Here is a 22110-nt window from a genome sequence, read left to right on the forward strand (position 1 = left end):
TCTCCTCAAAGAGTTAAGAATGTATAAGCACCGGATAACTAGTCCTACTGCTCTGGCAGGCAGCCTGTTAGTATGGAAGGCACCAATGTGTGTTCACCGACTAGACCAGAGGTTGGGATGGGTGGGTTAACTGCTGGGAGGGGGAGGGACATGACGTCATTGCACACATTTCTTCACACACAGTATGTGTACGTGTTCGGGAGGGGCATGGGGGTGGGGGGGTCTGTGTCTCAGCCCATCATTATGGCACTCTGCTGAATCACAAGCAAAGTGTGTGTGACTGTGTGATGTTGCGCGCATACTCGCACAATCATTTGGAGCAGTGAACGCAGCTGACTGACTGCTTGCCAGCTGCTGTTAAACACGTCCAGGCTCACTTGCTCCCCAGTTCCTCCTCCCTGCTCAAGGTTGGAGAGAGAGGGAAGGAAAGAAAATGGTGGAGAGGTGGAGGAGTGGAGGGTTGGATTGTGAAAGGTGGAGGGGGGGGAGAGAGAGAGGGAGGAAGGAGAGAATTGCAAAAACAGAGGTGGACTTGAGGGTTTAGGCAGATGATGATTTGCTTGGCTGCGTGTGCTCAGTCTCCTCCCCAGTGACATAACAGAACAATGTACTGTAAAGGCTTTAAATGTCTTTACCCTGACCTCATGTCCCTGCGCACACACATACACAGATACAGATACAGTTAAAGACTGGAAAGAGCAGATGTTAAACTGTCTGTCTTAGATTACAGTACACTTTTCCCCTTTCTTCAATTTTTCCATATGCCCATTCTCTCCTGTACTCTGCGGGTGGTGCAGGTGTCTCAGTTGGCTGGTTCTGTGCATTGCACTGCAGCAGAGTCCTTAATAAAGATGGCTGGGGCCTATAGGACCGTGTCGCAGTCTAGCACCCAGCCCGGCAGTCTCTCTAATGTTCTTTTCAAACCACTGTGACGGTCAGTTGGGCTTTTGTGCAGGCACAATAAATATTTTATAACATGAAATGAAAACAGTATTTTGCCCTTTTCATCTCTCACCTCAGTGCTGGCCTCAGTTTCTACCATTTTCTTCCCACCCACAGCACACCCCCACCTTCCACTTTTTTTTTCTCCCTTCCCTCTCTGTGTCTTCATTGACTGGTCCTAGGGAAGCCTTGTTCTCGCCTCAGTGCTGCCACTTGCTGCTCGTCTAGAGAATTACAATCCTGTGCTGACTTGCACTTTAATAAAAGGCCAGTAGGTGGCGGCACTTAGAGGGGTAGACAGTCCAACTTGTGGTAGAATGATATTGTACCTGTGCATGAGTAAATCAATTGCGTTTAAAAATAATTCAATTGCTCATTAGAGTATTGTCATAAAGCAAAGAGAACTGATTGTAGATCCTAAAGATTGGACATGTATCCACCCCCCACATGGTTATTCTCTCTCCACACTCCCTACAGCAACGGCCTTCACACTGTTTGTTTTATTAAGGCTCTAAATGCTCTGCAATCTCTTTTTAATTGGCCTGGTCTCTGCATGCTTTTTGGCATCAGCCAGTGTGACTCATAAACTGTGTCTGCGCAGCATCACAGTTTGCCAAGAGGCCAGTGTGTGACGTTGTAATCAAACAAAGTGATGTCTGTTTATCTTTGTGTGAGATCTTTTTTTCCCCCTGTCACCTGCTCACTCGCTCTGTGTCTCTGTGTTGCAGAGTAAACGGGACCATCTGCTGATGAATGTGAAATGGTACTACCGCCAGTCAGAGGTGCCCGACTCTGTGTACCAGCACCTGGTGCAGGATCGCAACAATGAGAACGGTGAGGCTGCGACGTATGAACATGTGCATATATACATATGTGCATGTACACAAACTCACACACAAAGTAAATACACTTGCTTGCCCTGTAACACAACACTCAGTCCCCCAGTCCCCCCCACACACACACACCTGTCTCTGCTCTCCAGATTGTTGAAAGGTATAAGAGTAAGTTGCACTTTAAACAAAAACGACAAGTGTCCATGTCCCAGGCAGCTGAGCCAATCCCAGGGCTCTGTACTGTTCCCTGGGTAACGCTCCTTCAGGCCAGACAGCAGCACTGTCAAGTGTTAATAACCCACAGTGTCATGAGGCCCTTGAGCACACACACACATTCTCAAACCCATCGGTGCCAATGGGCTCATCACACTCTTAACACATCCACATCCACAGGGACACACACACTGTCTTGGCAACAGAATATCAAATACTGATGTAACTGAAGAAAGTCACATTTAATATTTAATAATTGTACCGGCTGATGTGACATTAAGATCTCAGTGATCTCACTACAAACAGTTTTTAAATATACAAATACATACATTCTTATTTTAATATTTTATTTATTTGTTTAAAATAATAGACTCTCTGGTTTATCTATTTTTAAGAATTCTTCAACCTCAGGTTTGACAAAAAGTGTCAGTCTGTGCGCAGTCTCACAACACACACTCGCCTGTTGATGCATCCAGCTGGCGGTTCTCATTAGCTAACGTGCCGCTGATAGTTGAGCTTTTCTTGGCCTTGTAACCAGAGAACATGCTGCACATGCAGTCACAGTTACGACTCAGCAGGGTGTTATGTTGTATTTCTGCCCGACAATAATTCCAGTATCTCTTTTGTCAGTGGAAAGACTTAACTTCAGGTGTGTCATTGAGGTTATCACCCAACACATATGCTGCTTCCCTCCAGACACTGTTACAGTGGAACTCGACACTCTGCTATTTGCAGTCCGTCCTCGCAGCGGGGACGCGGGATTATTAGAATTGATGTCACAAGGCCACAGCACAGTGGCCACAGCACGCAACAACTCGGGTCATTTGTCAACGACAAGTCCTGGCTCATTCTCGGTGCAGCTGATGCGTCTTAACCCCACAAGGGTCATTTCACTGGAGAACTGAACATAATGTCCTCTCCTCAGGGAACTGCACTTTATTGGCTTTATTGAATTATGTGGCATAATATTGACCTCCGCAGACTCACTTGTTACTCTGGGTGTACGGAGAACTGGGCTCATGATTTTATTAGTGAGTTCAAATACCCAGGCTACTTTATCTCCTCTCCCTCTGTCATAGATGAATGAGTTTGGTGGTGTTTAGCATTATATGTAAAACAGAGACATGTATTCAGTGCACTCGTGTTTTTCTTTCCTGCAGACTCTGGCCGGGAGCTGGTTATCACGGACCCCGTGGTCAGGAGTCGAGAACTCTTCATCTCTGACTATGTGGACACTTATCATGCTGCTGCTCTCAGGTAAACAAGTACACATATACACATACGCGCGCGCACACGCAGACACTGGAAGGAAGCTTCTTATTCTTAGCTTTGGTGAAAGATAGAAGCTGCACTTGAAAGTAACACTAAGTCTCCCACCGCTTTCTTTACACTCGGCGTTCAGTCGAGCAACATGACGGCTGCTGCAATTGCATTAGTAGTATTTATAGTACAGTGGCCCTGCTACACCACTCAGCTTTTATCCGTGTTATTTTGTCGTTGTTGATTTTGCATTCCCAGAAAATTCTTAATCAAACTTAAAGCTATTTTCCTTTTTTTGATCACATGATAAAATCTGGCACTTCTTTTGGCGCAATGTGCCATAATATAGGTTTGGATAACTGTTGTCCTGTATTATTGGTATATCTCTGCACATTGTATTATTAGGGGATAATTCTTTTTCATTAAAAATACACACTACTATTATTGAATACTTGGCTGCTGTGATGCAGATTCAGTAGACACAAGTATAACTCTTTAATACCATGTACTATTTTTATCCTGATGCGTCTGCACAGTTATGAACAGGGGTAACCAGTGCGACATTATTACAGTGTTTCTATCATCTCTCCGTAAACTAACTTTAAAAGAAATCACAGCAATATTTGTATTGCTGTAAATTGCTTTGTTTTACAAGTAAATTACAGGTAAATAAAATCTCACACTAGTAGAAATGTCAGCAGACACACGGGATGTCTACCTCATCTTCATTAATATCTGAAATGACTCTTAAGCAATAGTTTTTAATGTGTAGGACGTTGCCTATTTATGACATGCAAAAGACACACACACACACACACACACACACCTGCCAGAACATGAGTCTGAATGACAACACTCACTCACTCTACACTCGTGTCAGGAGGAGGGCACATCAGCTTGATTATGTTCTTGCTCTGAAATCATATATCCTGTGTCCCTGCCTCTGTCTCTTCATTCATGCCTGGCTGAACACCCTCCTCTCCCACTTCCCCTCTTTTTTTATTTAACCAAAACCATCTGTGTGCAGCACAGCGGCGGGCAGTCAAAGCCATGTCTTACAGAAACCGCTGATTTCAGGGCAAATTAACTGCAACTTCTCCTACACAGAGCACTCTTTGATGTGACTTACTCTCCGGGCTTTAGATAAACGGGAGGGAATTCCAGCGGGATGCTGTAATGCTGCAAGCTCTGTGAAGACGGCCTTCCTTACCACCCGTTAATCTTTTTCAGGGGGAAGGAAGATACTGTTTCTCTGCGAGGGAGGCCAGCTCCATATGTCGGAGATGTCTGTTATTTTGATAGAGCCAGACACCAGAGTGCTGGAAAACAGGAAATGGCACCAAGATGTGGTCAGAGCCTCTGCCCTCTGAGCTCACTCTGGGAGGGGGGGGGGGGGGGGGGGGGGGGGTTGTAATCGTGGCGGGAGGGAGGCAGTGAGGTTGAAATCCTGTCCAGATCTCTGTGGTGTCCGTCTCCTACACCTCAGCTGCAGCAGTGAAGGCAGCACTGACATATTCAGATGGTGTGTTCGTGTTGAGGAGCCGGCGTCTGGTGTCTCTCAGCCAAGTCAGCAGGCGCTGACAGGAATCAGATACCTGCTGCTGTATTTGTCACCTCCAGTAAATGAACACCGCAAGAGCTTCTAATTAGGCCACGTCTTCTCCTGCTATGCGATCACATAGTTGTTGTTTTTTGTCTAATAAAGCCTGTCTTTTCTCTCACAGGGGGAAATGTAACATTTCCCATTTCTCCGACATTTTTGCTGCCAGGGAGTTCAAAGCCCGCATTGACTCCTTTTTCTATATCCTCGGATATAACCCAGAGACCAGGTGAGGAATCTTTCTTTCCTGTCAGTTCCACTCATACAGAACATTTCCTAATCCTCCCCTCATGAAAGAAACCCTGAGTCAACTCTGAACAACACTGACATAATTTGATTAAAATATGGCTGCAACCTATGATTACTTTCAATATCAATTAATCTAGCAAATATTTTCTCAATTAATCAGGACATTTTTTTTGTCCGAAAATGGTGAAAAATGTCCTTAGTTTTTAATGCCCAAGGTGATGACTTCAGAGTGGTTTGTCTTTTTTTATCCTCCGACAATCGTAAAAAGTATAGTCATTAGCTATTACTGGACATAATAGTGATGTAATACATGAAACGTGATGATGATGAGACAAGATGTTGGTGTTTTGATTATGTGCCCTCACAATTATTATATAATAGTCATAATGAGACTAGATATTGTTGGATGGCACCAACAAGCATCAAAAATTTTGTAATATTTGCATAGTGTCACTCAGAAGTAGCAAAATGCTATTAAAATAAATTATAGCACAGGTGGATATAGAAGTAATTTTTCCTCATGCATGAGGGTCTCTGCTTAGTTTTTGTTGTGTTTTTTTCTGTTTTGGAACACTGGTGGGTCTAATGATGCGGTTTACTCATTAATGCAGACTATGTTCTCTGTGCACAACGAACGGTCCTAATGTGAAGTCATTATGGGGAATGAGCCTAGGAAAACCCGCCCGTGGCTTTGTAATTGTATTTAGTGTTTGTTGATATTTGTCAAATTGCACGTCAACTTTTAATTACCGATCTTTTTGCGTTTATAACTGAAGACCGGAAAGTAAAATCTACAAGGAGCTCATCTGTTCTATTTGAAGTCGTTAGTTTGACTTCGGAGGATATTTTGACTCGTCTCAGTTGGAAAAAATTACAGTTGAATTATGAACAGGGAATAATAGAAATTGATGATGTTCTTTTAGCTGCTTCAGCCTCAAGACGCTGGTGTTGTGGATGCTGATCACGGCCCTCCCTAATGTTGTTAGTAACACCTGCTCCTTTTCTGATATGATGAGTCAAAACGCCTTGAAGTGAAAGGATTTACTACATTTGTTTCATCATTCCCTCACTGATCTTTTTCTAAACTATTGTTAATATTATTGCTATTGTACTACTACTGATATGAATGATAATAATACTAGTTTGATAGTGTATACTCTCCCATGTATATTAATGAGATTTTGTATTCCACATTTAGTGGCCCTCATTCACCGATAACTAATTCTAGGCCACTGTTTTCATTCTTGATTCTTTAAAAAAATATATATAAAATACATTTTTTATAAATAATCTTTGTAACCTCAACAAAATTAAATTGCCTTTACAGTAAGTGTGTTAGTGGACTTTGTAGAGCTGAATAACAGACGGGACACGTCAGCAGATATTTTGTTTCAATGCAAAATTATAGTCGTGAAAGTACAGTGTGATTTTGTTTGGGCTAAAAACCAGTGGTAGTTCAATTTCCATACATTTCGATTACGTAAACTCTAAACTTTTTTTTTTTATATCATTTGTTTTGTATAATCAACCTATATGTCATTTTGAGAGTCCCTCCACATGATTTGGACTTGTGAGACATGTTGGTCGGTTGGTAGCTGTTCAATTAAACTCGTCCACTGGTGTTTGGAGAGTCTCACGTGTGGCAGTGACCGCTGTCCCTGTTATTGGCACGGTGGGTTGCCAGTTGGGAACCCCCTCCTCCAGGGGGCCCCCTGTTCAGTCTCGGTCCTCCGCTCCCTCCCTCCTCCGATCGCTTGGTATTCAGAGCGGGGTGTCTGCAGCCTTGCAATTTCACTCATGTTTATTATGGCGCAGACATTCGAGGAGAGATGAATTCCGAATCCTGCATGCGTGTCTGTCTGTCTGTGTGTGTGTGTGTGTGTGTGCGCGCGCTGCTGGTGCGAGGTCGCAGCACATGCTCAGTAGTGTCCACGGAGGAGCGAGCGGCGCTGGCGACGCTGTACGTGCAGGCTGAGGTCACAGCACAAGCTCAGTGAACACCTCTCCGGAGCGAATGCGTGCTTCTCCATTTTGAAGCACCTAGAAATAGGTGGGAGAGGGGGAGTTAGATCCAACGAGCCCCGCGCGCGCACACCGTGTCACCGCCCGACCTCAGGGCTCGATGACAGAAATGGACGACCTGTTCAGCCCCCGGAGGTAGGTGTGCGATCGCGTGCCTTCCCGTGCCGTTATCGATCGCCGCGCGCGTGTTCGGCTCGTCTTCACTTATGTCCCGCCCGCTGTCTTGGCACAGACTGTGTGTCGTCCTCGCGCCGTCTGCGTCGCTGTCAGTCACCGTGGCGTGTTGTTGTCGAGCGGCCGGTGCACATTGGGTCTGCAGGCGGACGGGCTGTCACCGCAGATCGCATACCGCCGCGACCACCATTGTCCCGACACATGCGTGCAGTGTTTGTCATGTGTCCGCTCGTGTGCCGCCGCTGAGCGTGCAGCCGGCGTGGCCGTGAGGCGACCAGACGAGCCAGAGAGAGAGAGAGAGAGGTGCCTGCCCACGGCTCCATTTTGCAGCTCGTGTTTACAGTCGGGACGACATGGCGTGTGTCGCGTCACCGGGCTCCGCACAAAGCTCCGGCCGCCAGCCGTGCTGTGTGCACGCCGCTTGTCGCGCTACTTGGACGCCACGGAGTTTGGGGTCCTGTGTTTTGCTGCGCTGCAATTATGTCAGTGTGCCACGGACTCGCTCTGCGATTGGCTGAAATTGATGTAGGGGGTGGGGCCATCCTTGATTGCATACACACACAAAAGTTTGACCAGACTGACGCGTTGTTGTTGTTTGGGTTTGATAACTAAGCCTGTAATTGCTTGACAGGATTGTCTGCTAATGTTGAGTCAGGTCTGAACTCGTTGTGAGCATCAAAGTGGCTCGTTTTACTTTGAGACGCCTATTAGAGGAACATGGTAGATTATTATTTGGCACAGTATTATAGATGAATCTTGTAATGCTTGATTTATGACCTTCTCCTGTGTTTAAAACTCTGCAAAAAGTTGTATTGTTCTTTACAGATAAGTCCACGAGAAGCAAAAAAATAATAATACTTATTGAGACAGTATTAATAACAAAAGGCCTACTTCATTATCACATGCATGTTCAGTGGCTTGTTTCTGTTCAAGTCTGCCTGCAGTCTTTATGGAAAGTCCTGAAGGGCCTCTCGCCACGATACATCTGTATTCTGCCTCCTCCTCCTCGGCATAGCATCTGAACGTCCACCGTCTGCTCTCAGGATTTGCCTGAATGAAACACGGCTGTCTTCAGACACGCTGTTCTTATTCTGGTGCGCAGGTTCTCATTTGTCATCCTTACAGCCTCCTGCCAAGCACACCGAGGACCGGGCCAACTGCACGTTGTCAGGAACACATTTGTAGAACTTTCTCTGTGTAGAAACACAGACCAAACTCTCTCAATATATACTGTATATCTTCTTCAGGAGATTACATTCAGGCTTCCATTTGTTATAAAGACTTTGCATTCCAGATGCAAAAGTACATATGTATGTAATATAGACCATGAGGCATTCTGAGTTTGTAAAAAGCAAGATAATGTATTTTCTTTAGTATTAAGCCTTATTCATCTCTGATAAATCCAATGGAAATATTTCCTGATAAGCAATTAACTATTTCAACAGTTTCATTCAAGTACCCGCACAAGAAAGCAAGGCTTAAATAAGGTCTGACGTGTCATTAAATCATCACAAATCAAATCTCAAACGCTGATGACGCAGGAAACTTCCACATTGTGTCTTAATCTGCACGATTTATTGCCGTAGGTTCTCGTCTTCTGCCAAATTCTTATTGCTGTGCATTCAGTTTGTCTTATCTGCTGAGAATGTATGTAATATGATCAAATGACGTATTTCAACATGTTCTGGAGCAGCCCGGGGTGATTCGCTGCAGCTGAAATTCAGTTTCTTTTGGCCTGTGCCGATACTGTCTGTGCCAGTGCTTCTGTCAGCCATAGTTCATAACGATACGGATCACCCCTCTAATCACTCTCTCCTGTCTGAGAGGAGGTGGAGGAGGACGTCTGCTACGTTCGGGGGAAAAAGGGGGATTTGAGTCAAATATGTACCCGTTGTGGATCTTTGTGGTTGGAGGGCTGTAAAGAGACCAGAGGGCTGTGGTCTCTTAGGTTTCCTCCAGGTCTGCATGATGGAGTGCGAGCGTCTCTGGGTGCAAATCACGCTGACAGATTCTGGGCCGCCCCGCGCTCGCCTGTATGAAAATTGGCGTGGTCACCTAGGCAACAGAGGGAAAGGCTTTTCAAAAGGAACATCTTGTCATTTTCTTTAATCCACTGCAGCTGGAGATTCGGAACACTGTTATTAAATTGCAGTTGCCATGGCTACCAACATTTGTACCAGCAGCCGTTTCAGAGGCTCTCGCCTCACACGTCCAGAGCCTGCTCCCTCCCGCTCCCTCCTCACCTCCTCCTCCTTTTTAGGGGATTCTGTTTTATTGCTGTATCTGCAATATCAGCAAATGTGCTCTGCTCAGCTCGCTGTGCAGGAGAAGTCGCCCAGGAATATTCTCCTGAAATCTTTCTTTTCTTCTCAGAATTAAACACTATATACTTTGCTCACGTTGTGACTGTATGATAAGGATTTCCACTATATAACGTATAGCCCTCGCCCCATCTGAATGTATGTGTTCTTGTCCTGGTCATGAATTGTTAGTTCTGTGTCCTTTTCTTTTGTTTTCTTCTCCTCCCTCTTGTGACTTTATAGTTTTTGCGGTTGTTTAACCGATTCAACAGGCACAGTGCAGGCAGATGTCTTTCAGCTAGCTTTGAAATGCTGCCAAGTAAATATTCTGTTTCAATCGGTTCTGTCTCTCTCTCCTCTCAGGCGACTAAACAGCACACAAGGGGAAATCCGAGTGGGACCCAGTCACCAAGTAAGTAACGACACAGGAATCACACAGCTGCTGACTGGAGAGAGTCAACTTGAGAAAAAGTTTAATTTTTTAATGTTGGGCAAAGGCACAAAGCCTCCGTATGACAAACCGTCTTACCTGTACAATTAGCTGAACTAATTAATACTAATACTTTACTACAATTTGTCCAATAAAATTGCTGCTGGAAGTTTGTTTGTGGTTTTTTTTTGGGTTTTTTTGCTGCAATGTTTCTACAAAACGAATAAATATCTTAAATGCAATAGAACTAAAATTCAGTTTCTAATCGTAAAATGGGTTAAGTAACAATGTATTATTTTAGTTATGCTACTATAAAAGATCTCCCCATTCCTGCCAACACTCGGCCACAGTGAGAAGTTGATGACATCTGGTTGAAAGCCGACATTTTCTTCAAGCTTACATGCTATTTGTAGTGTGACACCATATGTCCCTCTCTTTCTCCCTGGACCTAATTAGGCTAAGCTCCCAGAGCTGCAGCCCTTCCCCTCTCCCGGTGGCCAGGCTGTGACCGAGAATGAGGAGCTGGTCTGGATGCCAGGGGTCAATGACTGTGACCTTCTCATGTACCTCAGAGCCGCAAGGTGAGAGCGGAGAAACTTAAGAATTTAGATCTTTCAGACAAGGTTCAGGTTTTCGTTTGCCTCCACCAGTTTGTTTTTCTACCCATGATTAGTCAAACCAAACGTCTCTAATTTCTTGGACCCTTAACATTGGTATTTTAATGCTGCTTATTCCCTGTACACTTGATCAGGTGTGATTGTCATCATGAGATAATAATAATAATGAAAATATCATTATGCCCACTGAGATGTTGTCGCAGTGAAAGTATTATGTGTTAACAGGTTTCAGTTCTAGGTTGTAGTTGGGGGCGCACAGTGTAATTAATCACTGTCACTGTGACGGACGCCGCAGTCTGTTTTCATCCATCATATTTGTTTTCTTGCGTACCAGTATTACACAGACCTATGCTGTGTAACATTTGTGTATGCTTGGATTATAGCACATGCATAAAACTTAATGTTAAAACCTCACAGCAACTAACAGTTATTGATGATCAAATGTTTTGTTTTGTCTGAAATATAGTCCACACCCCAAAATTATTCATTTTACTGTTATGTAAGTCGACTCCCATTTACAAATCTGAAACCATCGAATTCTCAAGGTTCTTTTTTACTTATGTCATTGATCAATCATCAAAGTACTTGAATGAATATCTGACAATTTATTAACTAATGTTGATCCTCTGCTCCATTTATTACCAAGCAAGCTAGTTTCTGTTTGTAAGCTTGACTTGCTTTCCCTAAACCTGTGCTATTGATTATTGTTTGAACCATTGTTTTTACATCCGGCCTAATTTTATTTTGTATTTAAGAATGTATGTGAGTAGCCATGCAGCAGGTGATGGCTGCTTGTTGTCATCTTTTCTTTGCATGGATGCCGCCTGGTAATTTGGGATGAAGGCAACACAAACGAACCTGGAGGAGAGTGAACATAATACAAAACTAAAGAACAGAGCCCAGATGGAAAATAGGAAGCTTGTACCTAAAATAGAGGCTAATTTGGTCAGATTAACATGGTTTTGGTTATGAACAGTCTAACATGGACCACAAAACTGTTCTTTGCAAATGATGCTGCATACGGGTCCCCACAAACACCACTAACTAACGGAAATTGGGTCAAATGATGCAGAGATAATTTACAGAGAAGAGCTCTCAGGACACATGAAGATGGTTAATAACTACCTTCGCAAAGACATGGCCCCATTTTACATGATCGAGAAATGGGTTTGCATTTGAGTCAGTGCAAACATTTGCCCCAAGTTACGAAATGTAATGCCATAAGAAACTTTTTTATTAAGAACGTGATTACAATTTGTATCCTTATCTGGATGAGTTGAACCATATCGAAATATGAGATTTTGGTCATATTGCACAGCTCTACCCTAATGTATTCATAGGTTTCCATGGCTGTGGCCTTCTTTTTTAAAAATGTTTTCATCTGATTTGTGTTCACAGGAGCATGGCTGCCTTTGCAGGGATGTGTGACGGAGGCTCAACAGAAGACGGGTGTCTAGCAGCCTCTCGAGATGACACTACATTAAACGCACTTAACACTGTAAGTGGTCACGCAACAAGTGTTTGCACAAATCCTTTTTCAGTCTTGCTCTAAGCTTAGCTAAGGTGCAGGTGTGTAGTGCCGGGCAATGATAAGGCCCCTGAGCCAGCAGAGTAGCCCCCCAGTAGTAAACCCACCGTCCGAAACTAACAATAAATTTGGCGTAATGAGAGATTTGTCCGTCACATTGACAATGAATGCAGAGGAATCAAGCACAAGAAAGAGATTAGAATCATCATAAACAGGGCATTTGTATTCAGACTCTATAAACTGGAAAATTAACATAGCGGGCAGGTCATTGTCTCTTGACCTTCCTCGCTATTTGCAATTCCAATGAGCAATGCTTGTTTATTCTCTGAGGATGAGATCCGGCGCTGTGTGTTTTACCCGGTTGAAACTGCAAAGCAATTTTACCTTTGTCACTGTGCACTTTATTTCCAGGCTGGTTCTCAGATCTTCGCACGTTATTCTTCTGATGCTCAGACTTTTCATATAAAAATAAAATCAGCTTTTATTACACGAGGGCCATAAAATGTGTCAGTCGGTCCTCTAAATGTCCCTCAAGCGTTACTGTGAAGATGTTTTAATATATACTTGAAGTGTTTTATTAGCAGAATGGTGGGCTGATGTGATTTGTTGTTGTCCACAGCTTCATGAGAGCAGCTACGATGCAGGCAAGGCTCTCCAGCGCCTGGTGAAGAAGCCGGTACCCAAACTCATAGAGAAGTGCTGGTCTGAGGATGAAGTGGTAAGAGAACCAGTCTTTTCTTTTTTCTTTTTTATTTTAAAAATGCAATAACAAACAGCTGGTGCTTTAAAAAAAACGTAAATCATTTAAAGTATATACTGTAAACTCAAAATTATTTCAAGACATGCTGCAGTGTCTTGTATAGACGATTGCTGTCTGTCAGCGCTGGGTTTGTGTCTTTAGAGGGAGCTGTTGAGAGAGAGTTAGGACAGAGCTCTTGGCCCAGTCTCACGAGACACCAGTGAAAACTCGTCAGTTTCCAGCTCCTCCAAGGCTGAAGAGCAGCTGCATCCTGTTTATGACCCGCAGAATAAATCTCTAGCATGGAAGTCTGGAAAGGGAAAGGACTGGTAATGTTAGCCTCCATTTGAATTTAGATGTGAATTTCACCACAGCTGTTGAAGAGCTGGAATCAGAAAATGGCAGCCGTCCTCCTCTATCAAACGGGGAGGGCAGCAGGGGAATGAAAGCGGTGGATAAAACCGTGTCAAAAGGACTGAGACATGCGGCTTTTGGCCTTGATGCCTTACGACACACTGCACTACACATTTGTGTACCCGCTCCCTTTAGAGATAACACTGCTGACGGATCTGACGACAGATCTAAGAAAAACGCAAGGCCCTACCACAGAAAAATGCTTTTAGTTTTTCCTCCTCCCGGGTGAATCATCCTTTTTCCACTTTGATATTGTTTTGTGACGCTGAAGCTTGGCAGCCTCTTCTTGAGCTTTGAATCCAGAGGCTCAGATCCAGTGGAAGTGAATGGGCATATTTATCTTGTAATTGAACATGATGGGCACATTTGAATGAAGCCAGAGCCCACGGCAGGAACACAGTGAATCATAACAAATTAAGTCAGCCTTCCTTTTGTGGACTAGTTACGAGTTTGCCTTTAATATGCATGCGTGCTGGCGCCAGGCTAATTCTGTGAGAAGATGATCAGAGTGGGGGACAGGCTTGTCGATGGGGAAGCAAGTTAATCGCCACACTCCTCCACGGCAGGTCTACGACAGACTACGCGTCAGAGAAACGCAGCAGAGGCTCGACAGTAGCATTTGTACATAACTTGTTTCAGACAATAATAATAAAAATCTTTAAAATATATATTTTACACTTCAATGTTATTCATCTGTAACGATGGATCCTCATATAATCTTGGAATGATGAAGCTGTATTTAACTTGATGACATAGGCTAGAAAAGAAAGAAATCGACTTATGATGTCACAACATTGCCTGACCAATATTAGATTTAGGAGTTGGGTATCAATATTGTTGTGTAGAAGCATAAAATTGACTTATAATCTTTTGATATTGGCACATAACATTAACAGTCTTGATGTGGATCCTTTGGATTTAAATTTAAAAAATATTATAATCAAGATACATGCATACATCCAGACATTGTTTCTAAATGTCCTTAAACCTATCGTGGTATTTATTTGTGTTACTTATACACCAACACAGATCTATTTTCAGTAAGATAACATTGTGGTCATACTTATTTATCAGTCTATCTTTGTAACACAATTCAATTACAACTAAAATCATCTAATTGAATTGAAGCTATGCTCCACTGTTATCTTGCATAAAAACCTGAAACAAAAAGTTAATAAACAGTTTTGTAAAGTATTAATAAACTATAAGAAGATATGCATTGATATTGGAATTGTTGCCCAGCTCTGTAATAATAGCCGCCTGCGTCATGGCGGCTTCACTCACACAGGAGCTGGCAGTTGTACACGGCCATGGTCAGTGTTGTGTGTGTGGCTGGAGGCAGTCAGCCGGCCGTCTGTGCTCCACCTGCCCCCCACACTGTCTGTAGCCTGGAGAGGCAGCGTCTTGACTCTGGTCAGCCAAGGACATGGCTCGCAGTGATTTGATCACCACTTGTGCCTTTTCAGTCCTGCAGCCTTGAGGCATGGGTGTAAATGTAGCACCAACCTTGACACACTCACAGAAAGCAGCCCCTGCTGCTCTTCATTTATTTATCACCCCTCGCTTGGCCTCCGCTCTCCCTCTTCCATCTCGTCCCCTCCAGGACTTGCTTCATTATTCCTGCCTGTTCTTTTTTCCCAACCCGCCCCTACTTCCTTTCAGAGATGTGAATAAAAGTGACAGCGGGGGCCACAGAAATGACAGTGAAATCAGCCTGTCTGCAGGGTCACTTGTCACCCTCCCCTACCCCCCTTTGACACCCCCACCCCAACACACACACGCACGCACAGAGATAAGACTCTATGCCGCTATGATCATGTGTGAGCCGTTTCATTACAGCTGTGCAGCAACCGTCAATGCGGCGAAGCAGAATGTTTCTTTTCTTTTTCTTAGACACAAATGTTTTTGCTCCAGAAAGATCTGTGACAGTTAACCACCGAACGATCTTTCACTGTGAGATTATTAGAATGACTTTCAGCATTTGGAAATCCATCACCTTGATGTGATCACTACTCCAAACGGTTTCATTCATCAATAAGGTGAAGGCTGTAGACTTCACCCCAAAAACATTTATGACATTTTAAAGTGTAAACTTCACACCACAAACCTTTTCTGTACAGTCTCGGATTCTTGTGTAGTCAGCGGACTGTTGAGGCAGTTAAGAAGTGGTTTAAATATAACACCAGGAGAAGAGAAAATGTGAATTGTTATTATGGCTGTGTGTGAAACCATCTTTAAAGTCTTGACTGAGCGAGGCCGCATCATTACACCACTTCACTGTGTGTTTAATCAGAAGCCAAATCAATGCCGACAGCCCCCACAGACCTCCCATCCCAAATGAAGTGAAAGGCTCATAGATCATTTTTATTTGTCGCTATTAAGTATTTTTCCACCGATGTAGTTATTGTGAAGTAGCTATAATGTTGCAACAATGGATAGTTTCTAAATGACTGTGTTAAAAAGCACGAAACCACAACTCGCTGACAGGATGTGATTATCAACAGTGGGAACAACTTCAGATGAATCCTGTAACAGCTTGTGGCTCAATGAACAGGTTTGGTGACTGAATCTTTGGTTGCAGCAGGCCACTGCAGATACTTTATGATTCAGTGAGGATGGATGTTTTTTATTTAAAACGCTTGCCGGTGCTTCTCACGATAATAAAATTGCGTCTCATAGTCTGTAGAATCCTTCAAGTGGTAAATCCAATTTTTATTCATATTATTGATACGATCGTTTCTTAGCCGGACAGAAATCGTTTAAAAAAAAACTAGAAATTAATACATACTCAGCTATAATCATGAATCAAATAATTTATTTATGCAGATTGTATATCAGTACTTTCTAAACTAAGGCAAGTGTTATAATGATATTGATTCCTTTGCACACTCTCTACCTTCAGCCTTTGTGAAAGTTGTCAAAGGATTCCCTCCACGGGCAAACTTGATATAATGAAATAGTCTGCTGTCATTTCTGACCCCTGTAAATAAGTGCTGCTAGGAATACATTGGCCAACAGGAGGTGCCATTTAAACAATCAGAAGCAGGAGCAGCAGCAGCAGCAGCAGTGCTGTGTGTCACCATGTCAAGAGACAGGCTGATCTATGACCGCTGTGGAGCGGGAGGTCTATTCCTCAGCCAGCTGCACTGTGCCGCGGCTTATCTCCGGCTGCGTCTTCAGCTGATGGATGACTGGAGCGAGCCGACGACAGCACTGTGATGGGAGGGAGGAGGGAGGTAAAGGAGAGAGTAGTGGCCCCCCAGTGGTAGAACACAAGCCTACAAACCTCAGCCACACTGCCCTAGCAATAACACCTCAGTGGGATAAAAACCAAACATGTCGCTCTCTATCCTCTGCTGCTGGCTGTCACCTTTTAAAGTGGGTTGTCAATAGTGCGTTTTATTACCATGATGGAATTTTGCCAGCAATGCTTTTTAGTGTTGTTTATTAACTACATAGCAGGCAGGATGGGTGTGTGCTGGAATTTCCTGTGACCTTTTGTGTCCATACAAGCCAAAGGAAGCAGATGATGTTACTCCGCTTGCCAAAGTTTGTTAGAATATCTTCAGGTTCAATATTGGGTAAATATAAAAAAACTGATTCTTGGTCTATCAAATGAAAGTTATACTCACAGAAACTATTTTCTTTTTAAAGGGGTTTATTACATAGGAACCTCTCTCTAACATAAAATCTTAACATGGATTTATATAAATCTACAGCGCCAATAGGATGTGGCAAGTTTGGCATCTGTCTCCCCCCTCTTTACTTCAGGCATGTTGTGATTTCCTCTCTGTGCACTGTGGCCAAACTTATCACGAGCTGATGTTTCATAACGGACGCAGTGGTGTTTTTTTCCCACTCTACTTTTGGCTATCTGAACGTTTGTCCTCGGGCCTCCGGGTTTGTACACAGCAGACTCGATAAAGGTCAGCTTTTAACACCGAGTCAAGTATAATGACTCCATATTGAGTGAGAGTGGCCTTGTCTGCTGTTGGACGGTCTTGTGTCGGTGTTGTCATGGACTGACATGTAGAGGGAATTATGTTACCATGTGTGAGTCTGCACTCTTTGTCATCATGATACCATCTCTGTGCAAGTGTCCGCATTATCTTAACCAGTTTTACAACTCTCAACAATCAACTCAGGAAGTGCGCACACACAACAAAGGCCTATTGAATCTTTTTTTCTCTCTCGTCCTCCACCTCCTTTTATATGTCTCCACTCCGGCCTCACAATGGTGCACTGTTGAGCTGTGAGGGGGGAAACTTGGGGAGGGTGAAAAGCGCCAGCTCTCAACTCGGGAGAGAGAAGCCTGTTGTTTCTGCACAGCGGATGGCCATTTGGAAGAGCTTCTGGCTCTCCCGGCCCCTCCCCCGTCGCCGTGTTGCCTAGCGACGGAGGGCTGGAGCAATCGGAGCAGGGGCAGAGCGATTCAGGGAGCAGATTGGCGGATGATTTATTAGCTGGGCTGGAGAGCAGTGAGCCCAGGCAGCTGAAATGGAGCCTTAAACTGGAGCCGACATGTAGAGAAGGGAGGAGGGAGCCAGCGAGGGAAAGAAAACAGAAGGGAGGAGGAGAGAGGGAGCGTGCACACGGCTCGTCTGTGGAGATGCACAGGCACACTGAGTAAATAGTATAGTTGGGGAACATAAATAAGGTGACATAGTTACGACATACTCCTCGGCGGCACGGGCAGGTCTAATAGATTTTTTTGGTAGATATTTTTGCTTCTGCGCAGACAATTTTTGAAGCCAATATTTCACACAGGTTTGTAGTTTTGTCCTCTCCTGTCCGATTGTAGATCGTCTAAACGTCTGCAGCGACTTTCCACCTGTTGTGTGCAGCTCTGTGGAAGTTTTCATGGTAAACTGCTCTCAACCCCTCGAGTGGCTGTGCGGGAGCGCCTGTGTTGGAGACGGCTCCATCTACTGGTTAATCAACCGCTGCACCTTCAGCCTGATTAATGCAAATGAACTGCCCTCTCATGACACTGATAAGAAAAAGGCCTTTTTAATTCTGTTACGTTTCGCTTTTGATGTGGCCGCTTATGTTTGATTATTTAGTCTGGTTTGAATCAGACTTGTCTACTTTGTTCCTCACCGTTACACGGTGACACTCTCAAACTTCAGATGATTTAGTTTGTTTGCATAATTGTGAGGAATATAGTCAATCATTCCCGTTGCTGAGACCGACGGGTGATTTCCGCCCCCCCCCCCCCCCCCCCCCCCCTGAAAGACAGTTGTGTTTTGCAGCTGGCTGTGTTTGTTCTGTAAATTTGCCCTTTGTTCCCTACCAAAGCTGGGTATGTCAACAATCTGTGGTTACATAACGTACTGTATATGGCATGGAAAATGAAATCCTGTACACACAGAGGAGGCTCCATGTCTGGTTTTCCTTCTCGCTTGTCTCCCTCCACCATGTCTAAGACCTTTCTCCACACAAACTATATCAGCCTGCCTCCGCTCTCCGGCTGGCAGCGAGCTGAGCCTGTGCCTCTGTGTGCATGCTCAGCCCAAGCTCTGAATGCATTAAAAGGACGGCTGCAGTTTCCTCTTAGGGAAATGGACAGCTTTGGTGTGGCGGTAATAATGAGCAGTGACTTGGGGTTTGTCCCGTGTGGGGGTAGAGACATGAAGCCCTGCTCATGCAGGATCGGGAGCAGGCTGGAATGAGCGCCGTGCCCGACTCCAACATGACGCTCGGGACTCCACTCCGGGTTTTCCAGCCTGCTGCAAACCAGAGGCTCTCTTGCAGAAAGATCACATGTAAAGCCTTCCCCTTTGTAGTGGAAGAGCAGAGAGTGACAAGCTATTTCTTGCTTGTAAAAAAGATACGGATAAAAAAAAAAAGCAATGTACCCTCGGAGACATTGTGGATTTGCCCCTAATTTTTCCTCTACCTGGCCGTAGAGATTGGTGCTGCGCTCCCCGAGGACTTTTCCCTGCTTTTTGCTGGAGTTACTTGCTGGAAACGGTTGGCTGAGATCACTGAGGGACAGGGCTCGCCTCTGGAACAAGAAAGTAAATCTGTTGGTTGTCTGCTTCGCTGGTTATGAATGTTTCCAGCCTCCGCTTTTTATGGCTCGCAGCCTGTGGCTCTTAAAGGAGAAGAAATATATTTAGGTTGTTCATCTAAATTGGTATTTATTCATTTCTGATGTTGTGTTTGTGCCCAGTGAGGTGACGTAGTGTGTTCAGACTCAGTTTTCCTGTCCGATTTTAATCCGCTGTTATGAAGTTGCAATTTCTTTCACCGTGCCGTTCATCTACTTTTCCTCTCCTCGGCGTGCCTTTGTCAATTTTTCATTTTGACATGTTTTCCATGCTTTTAAAATCTACAGACCGAAATGGAAACTTTCCACCACGCACTTGCTTGTTTTTAAATTCTCAAGTTTAGGTTTTCCCTTTGAACTTTTCAAATGTGAAATTAACAGCATGCTTGTTCCTTAGTCTACTGTTTATCCTTTTGATGGGAGTTTTTATTTGTACTTGTATTTTGTGTCCCCATTAAACGGCAAGCCTAATCTCAGCGTCTCTCCCTACCGTACTTGTCATTTCCTCTCTCGTTTGCCCGGCCATGGCTGTGTTCGCTCCGCAGTTTATATGGCTACACACATTTCTAGATACACATAAAACCTCCTCAACCACAGACTAGTGAAATGAAAACAATGTGGGTTGTTTGTGTGTGGGTTTTGTTAGACAGTAACTTTGAGCCGTAGCAGTCTAGCTGACTTCACAGATACTAACTGGTCTTTTTTCTCTCTCTCCCTCCGTCTGTGTTTCTCTGTAAAAAAAAATTGCAGAAGCGCTTCATAAAAGGATTGAGACAGTTCGGCAAAAACTTCTTCAGGATCCGGAAAGAGCTGCTGCCCAACAAAGAAACGGTACGAAGATTTACTTCTCCCTATCCTGTTGAACAATGTGTGTGTCTCATTTGTTTTGTAGTGCTGAAATGTTGTTGTTTTTTTTTTTTGTTGTTTTTTTAACGGTACATGTCATTTGCTCGTAAATAATGGAACTATGAGACGTTTTCCACAACATTTTTAGTGTGATATTTTGAGCATAGCTGGTTTTTAACTAGAGGCCTTATTGATAAGAAGTGAGTGCAGCCTGCCAACAACTGTGCTGCAGTGTTATCAGTTTTCTCTTCAGGCTGTCTTTAAAAATAACAACATGCTCGACCTGAGAATAGAAAAGGCGACGCAGACGATACAGACAGCCACTGAACCGTAACAAGTGGCACACTGAACATTAATTAGCACCCTCTGTTAGCGAGTAGTAAACAAGATGTGCAGATGTGATGTGAGCCACTGTGTCTGTAGCACATCTAAAGTCTGAAGAGCAGCCTGGTTCGTCTCCTTGTTCATTCTCAAGTGTACTTTAGATTTTGGTTTTGCATCAAACGGCTAATTTGAAGATTAGAAGGCTGGTTACTGTGGGAGCCTTTTTGACAGAATATGGTGTCAAATTTTAAGTGGGATGTGGCGACAGATTGCATCACTGAGATCACAACACCAGTCGATAATTTTGAGTCAAAGACAAAATAGGCTCCCTTCTTGTTGCTGATCCTTTAACAGCATCAGAAAAGTCAAATCATTTCAATTTTGTTGCCGTCAAATTCCCTCTTATTCTAAAAACCTGTCGATCACTGAAAGAACGAAAGCAGGTTGCAAAGCTGGGCTTTGAATTAATTTAGTTTAAATTCGTAACGCAGATTATTGTGCCTGTAACTATTTTAGTTGCTTAGTGGTTTGTCAGTCACTGACAAAGCTTTTGATTGTAGTTGACAAAGTGATTTAATATCTTGGAAATCTTTTAATTGTGTTAATTACGTACACAAACTGAGGGATGTTGCTCCTGACAGGTTTTCCCTCGTCTGTCTGCGAGCGTGCATTGTGTGCATGCGTCGATGTGTTAATCATCAACTGTGTGACCTGCTTCACGGTGGAAATGGGTCAAGTCCGGCCCTGACAATGATTAACAACAGTTAACCTTGTTAAATTTGGGTAATTTAGTAGAAAACAAAACGTTGTCAACACATACTCTTTGCATTGTTCTACCTCCAGCTTGACATGCAGTATAATAATCTCAGTCTCATGGAAGTGCTTGATTTTTTTTACCACGACTATAATTGACAATAACATGTTGTGCTTGAACCCGTGGCTTTCAAGTCCTCCACACCTTTGACTTAGCTGTTGTTGTTATTCTTGGATATGCATTTTGATTCATGAAGCGGTGCCGACCTTGCTGTTTCTGTGAGGCTGCTCCTGCTGGAAGTGTGCCGATGCAGTGCTGACACAGACATCAAAGGGAAATCAAAGGTGTTTGTCATACTTCTCACCCGCTTCATTTCCCCGTCTGCTGCGGAGCTGAGGATATGTCAGCCCTGTTTCTCCAACACCCGAACATATCATGTAATATTTTTTTTACTCTGGAGCTCTTTAGTGGCACCTCCTTTGTGCTACATTTTTTATTCCTCAAAACCAATCTCAGCCTCTTGAATAAGAGATTAAAGTGTGTGAATACAGTTTCCTCTCCGAGGTTTCTTCAATTATTTTTACTGGTTTGGAAATATACGACTAGTCCAGTTGATTGGCTATAAAGGAGGTATTAATGCAATTCAACCTGGAGGGGGAGCCTACCTGGCAGCAGAGGTAATAGACCTCCTCCAGGATCTCGGCCTGCCACCACCACAGAGCAGAGAAAGATTAATTTTCCCCCTGCAAATGGAAAATAAACTGCCCTTTAAACATGTGAAAATAGGAGAAAATGACTGGAAGAGCAAGGGGA

General features: G+C 43.8%; 1 protein-coding gene across 8 annotated transcripts in view; it reads left to right on the forward strand.

The window, feature by feature from the left end:
• rerea (arginine-glutamic acid dipeptide (RE) repeats a) overlaps window positions 1-22110 on the forward strand; it is a 125480-nt gene that overhangs the window by 85019 nt on the left and 18351 nt on the right. For 6 of the 8 annotated variants that reach the window (XM_035644032.2, XM_035644031.2, XM_035644028.2 and 3 more), the window contains 8 exons: window positions 1671-1776; window positions 3149-3245; window positions 4973-5077; window positions 9957-10005; window positions 10480-10604; window positions 12039-12138; window positions 12788-12886; window positions 20124-20204. In XM_035644032.2, coding sequence (XP_035499925.2) covers window positions 1671-1776; window positions 3149-3245; window positions 4973-5077; window positions 9957-10005; window positions 10480-10604; window positions 12039-12138; window positions 12788-12886; window positions 20124-20204 — 762 coding nt within the window. Of the gene's footprint in view, window positions 1-1670; window positions 1777-3148; window positions 3246-4972; window positions 5078-6694; window positions 7255-9956; window positions 10006-10479; window positions 10605-12038; window positions 12139-12787; window positions 12887-20123; window positions 20205-22110 lie in introns of those variants that run through there. The other 2 variants (XM_035644036.2, XM_035644037.2) reach the window with 1 other exon arrangement.

This window comes from Scophthalmus maximus, chromosome 3, assembly GCF_022379125.1.
Source record: "Scophthalmus maximus strain ysfricsl-2021 chromosome 3, ASM2237912v1, whole genome shotgun sequence".
NCBI classification, from domain to species: Eukaryota; Metazoa; Chordata; class Actinopteri; order Pleuronectiformes; family Scophthalmidae; genus Scophthalmus; species Scophthalmus maximus.